Source organism: Camelina sativa, chromosome 10 (assembly GCF_000633955.1).
Source record: "Camelina sativa cultivar DH55 chromosome 10, Cs, whole genome shotgun sequence".
NCBI lineage: Eukaryota > Viridiplantae > Streptophyta > Magnoliopsida > Brassicales > Brassicaceae > Camelina > Camelina sativa.
In genome coordinates this window covers 13,378,278-13,384,277 of record NC_025694.1, presented here as the reverse complement: position 1 = coordinate 13,384,277, position 6,000 = coordinate 13,378,278, and the positions used below count along the sequence as shown (strand labels likewise).

Genomic DNA, 6,000 nt, shown 5'->3' with positions numbered 1-6,000 from the left:
GGACCAAAGTTCGCGACCTTATTTATTGAACGTGTGTTTATTGTGATTGCCATATATATATCAATGGTATCAATTTATGTATGTTCTTTTTTTTTTTAAAAGTTTATTAGACTTTTTAGGAGTTTCAGATGCATGCAAATAAAAGAAAATACTTTCTCGATTTCTTCTAAAACATATTAATTACTCTAGTTACAAGATCTAGTTTTGACGCATTAAGCGTTTGCTTTGCTTGTCAACACATTTTTCAATGTCTCGTGTATAGAAGTGATAATTCATGGTTCTATCTACAAGGAGTTTTTTTGGTTGATTAGTAGTAATCAATTAGTATCTCCATCAAATTTTATCCATTAAAACAATTAAAAAACATATTTATGACATTATAAGTATCCTCGTCTATTTTTCATCATTGTTGTTAATTTCCTTTGATTTATTTTTAAAAATCTAATATATATAAGGGGTAGTTTAGGAATAGTTGACATTTACTCGTAAAATTCATAGATATACAAATGTTTAAATATTTATCCTTCTTTCCAACTTTTCCTCATATTATTAGATTAATAGTAACAAAGTTTTTTGATATAAGTTTTATTAAAAATCTAAGCAAAGTAAAACAAACCAAAATAATCTCTCTTTTGATAACTATGCATCATAGATATTCATTGGTGGTGAGAGAAAAGTTGATATGAAGGGCATGCGTTCCGGATTTTACACCTAAAACCGCCATGGTGCTTGCTTTACACCTAATCTCTTCTTGTTTTGTATTCTTTTCTATTGTCAACTCTTAGCTTTTTTTTTTTGGTGTGAGAGAATTTTAGGTGTCGGGCATGCGCTCCAGGTGTCTACTAAAATCAGTGTGAATTTACTTAGATATTCATTTATGTATCAAATTTCAGTTACGATTGTTACAAAAGAAATAATATCTATATATAGATGATGATTTTTGTCAACAAAGACATAAAATTTTTGAACTATTAATTTTGACAACCTTAATTATTATGATGTACCTAATCATTAAAGCCTTGAACCTCAAGCTTTCTTTTTATCAATCAACAACTAAATGATGGATTATGTATATTTTATTTTATATTTTAGTTTTAAAATTAATTGAAACTTATATAAAAAATGATATTATAATTAAAATTTTAAAACCCAAAACTTAGTTAAGGTCTTCTAGAATGTAGCATCCGAAAAAAAATCAATCAAACATGCACAAAAAGAGTAAAGTAAGTCAACGTTTGTGTCTTAAAAAAACATGAAGTAAAACACCCTCTCCCTCTCTCTCACTCGCCATAAACCACCATCATCTTCCTTCAGTTCTCTTCATTAACCCAACACTCACAACATCAAATCCAAAACAATGAGTTTTTGCAACCCGAATCCAATGAGCATATCCAGTACCGGTTCGGATCCTATATATGAGTTTTTTCATAAACAGCAACATCATACTCACCACCACAACCATTCACAGTGGCCTTAACCCTTCCGTCATCAAATCTTTTCTTGAATTCACATTCTTCGCCACAACCGCACAAACTGCTATGGAATGTAGGGTTTGCCTTTCGGAGATCGAGGATAAAGAAACATGTTGCGTTTTGCCAAACTGCAACCATACGTTTCACATTGACTGTACNAACATCAAATCCAAAACAATGAGTTTTTGCAACCCGAATCCAATGAGCACATCCAGTACCGATTCGGATCCTATATATGAGTTTTTTCATAAACAGCAACATCATACTCACCACCACAACCATTCACAGTGGCCTTAACCCTTCCGTCATCAAATCTCTTCCTGAATTTACATTCTCCGCCGCAACCGCACAAACCGCTATGGAATGTAGGGTTTGCCTCTCGAAGCTTGAGGATAATGAAAGATGTCGGGTTTTGCCAAACTGCAACCATTCGTTTCATATTGAATATATTGATATGTGGTTTCATTCTCATTCCACTTGTCCTCTTTTCCGATCATTTGTGGAGCCTTTCGTCGGAGGAGTTAAATCGATGGCAGAGGAAGTCACAGTCTCCCGGTGAAGACCGAAGTTCACGACCAGATTTGTTGAATGTGTCTTTATTGTGACTGCCACGTGGACGTATATCAATGGTACAAATTTATGTATGTTCTTTCTTTTTCTCAGTTTATTAGACTTTTTAGGAGTTTAAGATGCATGCAAGTAAAAGAAAGTACTTTCTCGATTTCTTCTAAAACATATTAATTACTCTAGTTACAAAATCTAGTTTTGACGCATTAAGAGTTTGCTTTGCTTGCCAACACATTTTTCAATGTCTCTTGTACAAAAGTGATAATTCATGGTTCTATCTACAAGGATTTTTTTTGGTTGATTAGTAGTAATCAATTAGTATCTCCTAAACAAGTAGATAGCACTTGTATGGATTTTTTCGATTGATTAGTAGTAATTAATTAGTATCTCCATCAAATTTTATCCATCAAAACGATTAAAAAAACATATTTATGACATTATAAGTATCCTCGTCCATTTTTCATCATTGCTGTTAATTTCCTTTAATTTATTTTTTAAAATCTAATATATATAAGGGGTAGTTCAGGAATAGTTGACATTTATTCGTAAAATGCATAGATAGATTAGTGTTTAAATATTTATCTTTATTTCCAAATTTTCCTCAAATTATTATATTAATAGTAACAAAGTTTTTTGATGTAAAAGTTTTACTAGAAATCTAAGCGAAGTAAAACAAATCAAACTAATCTCTATTTTGATAATTATGCATCATAGATATTCATTTGTTGGTGCGAAAAAATTTTATGTGAAGGGCATGCTCTCCAGATTTTACACCTTAAAGCGCCAAGGTGTATGCTTTGCACCTAATCTCTTCTTGTTTTGTAGTTTTTTCTACTGTCAACTCTTACCTTTTTTTTTGTTGTGAGAAAAATTTAGGTGTCGGGCATGCGCTCCGGGTGTCTTACTAATATCAATGTGAATTTATTTAGGTGTTCATTTATGTATCAAATTTCAGTTAAGGCTGTGACAAAATAAATAATATCCATGTATAGATAATGATTTTTGTCAACATAGACATAAAAATTTTGAACTATTAATTTTGACAACCCTAATTATTATGATGCACCTAAACATTAAAGTCTTGAACCTCAAGCTTTCTTTTTATCAATCAACAACTAAATTATGGATTACGTATATTTTATTTTCTATTTTCAGTTTTAAAATTTATTGAAACTTATGTAAAAAATGATGTTATAATTAAAATTTTAAAACCCAAAGCTTAATTAGGGTCTTCTAGAATGTAACATCCTCGAAAGAAAATCAATCAAACATGCACAAAATGAGTCAAGTAGGTCAACGTTTGTGTCTTTAAAAAACTTGAAGTAAAGCACCCACTCTCTCTCTCTCTCTAATTCGCCATAAAACCACCATCATCTTCCTTTACTTCTCTTCATTCACCCAACAATCCAAACCCCAAACCCAAAACAATGAGTTTTCGCAACCCGAATCCAGTGAGCACATCCAGTACCGATTCAGATCCTATGAGTTTTGTCATAAACAACAAAATCATACTCACTGCCACAATCATAATCTTATTCATTGTCCTTTTTATGATCTTTCTTCACCGTAACTCTCGCCGCTCCAATCTCAGTCGTCACGTCGCCGACCCTTCCACCACTGCCATAGTCACCATTCATTGTGGCCTTAACCCTACCGTCATCAAATCTCTTCCTGAATTCACATTCTCCGCCGCAACTGCACAAACCGCTATGGAATGTAGGGTTTGCCTCTCGGAGCTCGAGGATAACGAAACATGTCGGGTTTTGCCAAACTGCAACCATACGTTTCACATTGACTTTATTGATTTGTGGTTTCATTCTCATTCCACTTGTTCTCTCTGCCGATCACTCGTGGAGCCTTTCGGCGGAGGAGTTAAATCGATGGCAGAGGAAGTCTCGGTCTCCTGGTGAGGACCTAAGGTCACGACCTCATTTGTTGAATGTGTGTTTATTGTGACTTACATGTGGAAGTATATCAATGGTATAAATTTATGTATGTTCTTTCTTTTTTTCTCAGTTTATTAGACTTTTTAGGAGTTTAAGATCCATGCAAGTAAAAGAAAATATTTTCTCGATTTCTTCTAAAACATATTAATTACTCTACTTACGAGATCTAGTTTTGACGCATTAAGCGTTTGCTTTGCTTGTCAACACATTTTTCAATGTCTCTTGTACAGAAGTGATAATTCATGGTTCTATCTACAAGAATTTTTTTTGGTTGATTAGTATTAATCAATTAGTATCTCCTAAACAAGTAGATAGCACTCGAATGGATTTTTCGATTGATTATTAGTAATCAATTAGTATCTCTATCAAATTTTATCCATCAAAACGATTAAAAAAACATATTTATGACATTATAAGTATCCTCGTCTATTTTTCATCATTGTTGTTAATTTCTTTTGATTTATTTTTAAAAATCTAATATATATAAGAGGTATTTTAGGAATAGTTGACATTTTTTCGTAAAATGCATAGATAGACAAATGTTTAAATATTTCTCCTTATTTCCAAACTATCCTCAAATTATTAGATTAAGAGTAACAAAGTTTTTTGGATATAAGTTTTATTAGAAATCTAAGCAAAGTAAAAAAAACAAAACTAATCTTTCTTTTGAGAATTATGCATCAGAGATATTCATTTGTTGGTGCAAGAGAAGTTTATGTGAAGGGCATGCGCTCCAGATTTTACATCTAAAAGCGCCAAGGTGCATGTGTTTGCACCTAATCTCTTCTTGTTATGTATTCTTTTCCATTGTCAACTCTTAGCTTTTTTTTTTTGTGTGACAGAAGTTTAGGTCTCGGGCATGCGCTCCCGATGTCTTACTAAAATAAGTGTGAATTTACTTAGATGTTCATTTATGTATCAAATTTCAGTTACGACTGTTACAAAATAAATAATATTCATATATAGATAATGATTTTTGTCAACATAGAGATAAAAAAAATTTGAACTATTAATTTTGACAACCCTAATTATTATGATGTACCTAAACATTAAAGCCTTGAACCTCAAGCTTTCTTTTTATCAATCAACAACTAAAATGATGGATTATGTATATTTTATTTTATATTTTTAGTTTTAAAATTAATTGAAACTTATATAAAAAATGATATTATATTTAAAAGTTTAAAATCCAAAACTTAATTAGGGTCTTCTAGAATGTAGCATCCTCAAAAAAAAATTCAATCAAACATGCACAAAATGAGTGAAGTAAATCAAAGGCTCCAACTAGTAACCAAAATTTAGGAAAAGAATGAGGAAGAATATGATATTCCTCTTCATTCCTCAAAATTTTTACCATTTACAAAGAATATTATTTCATCATCATTCTTCTACATTCCTCATAAAATGAGGAACACTAGACCAAAAATGTTCCTCCCCAAAATTGATAAGGAACAAATAGAACAAAAAAAAGAATTAATATTAAATTTCGTTTTTTTATTTTAAAATAAATAAAAAATTATGTTTATTAATAATATTTTAATTTTAGAATACAATAATATTCATATTTTTCACAGTGTATTGGCAGAAAAATATACTTTATACAAAATTTCATATTAAATTAATTTGAAAGCTTTATTTGAAAATTGTATGAATAGTAAAATAAAATTAAAAAATGTGTATACCGTAAATAAAAACTAAAAATATTTTAAATTATATTTCATTTTAAAATCAAATGTAAAATTTATTTTATATACATTAAAAGTAGTATTAGTATTTTATTGACTGATTTATTTAATATTTAATATATTTTTAAAAATATTGTTATTATTTGGTTACCAGTTATTATTTTGTTCTTTCTCTGTATCTTTTCCTTTCATTCCTCAAAAATTGTTTATTCCGTTCCTCATTGTTCTTTTTATTCATTTTCCTTTTGTTCTTCTAATGGTTACCAGTAGAAGCCAAAGTTGGTGCCTTAAAAAAACGTGAAGTAAAGCACCCTCTCTCTCTCTCTCTCT

At 30.4% G+C, this 6,000-nt stretch overlaps 1 protein-coding gene across 1 annotated transcript; it reads left to right on the top strand.

Annotated features, from left to right (window-relative positions):
• Nucleotides 3,467-3,949, top strand: LOC104720331 (RING-H2 finger protein ATL17-like). Its single transcript, XM_010438252.1, has one exon. It carries the CDS (start codon nucleotides 3,467-3,469, stop codon nucleotides 3,947-3,949), a length of 483 nt encoding a protein of 160 aa, XP_010436554.1.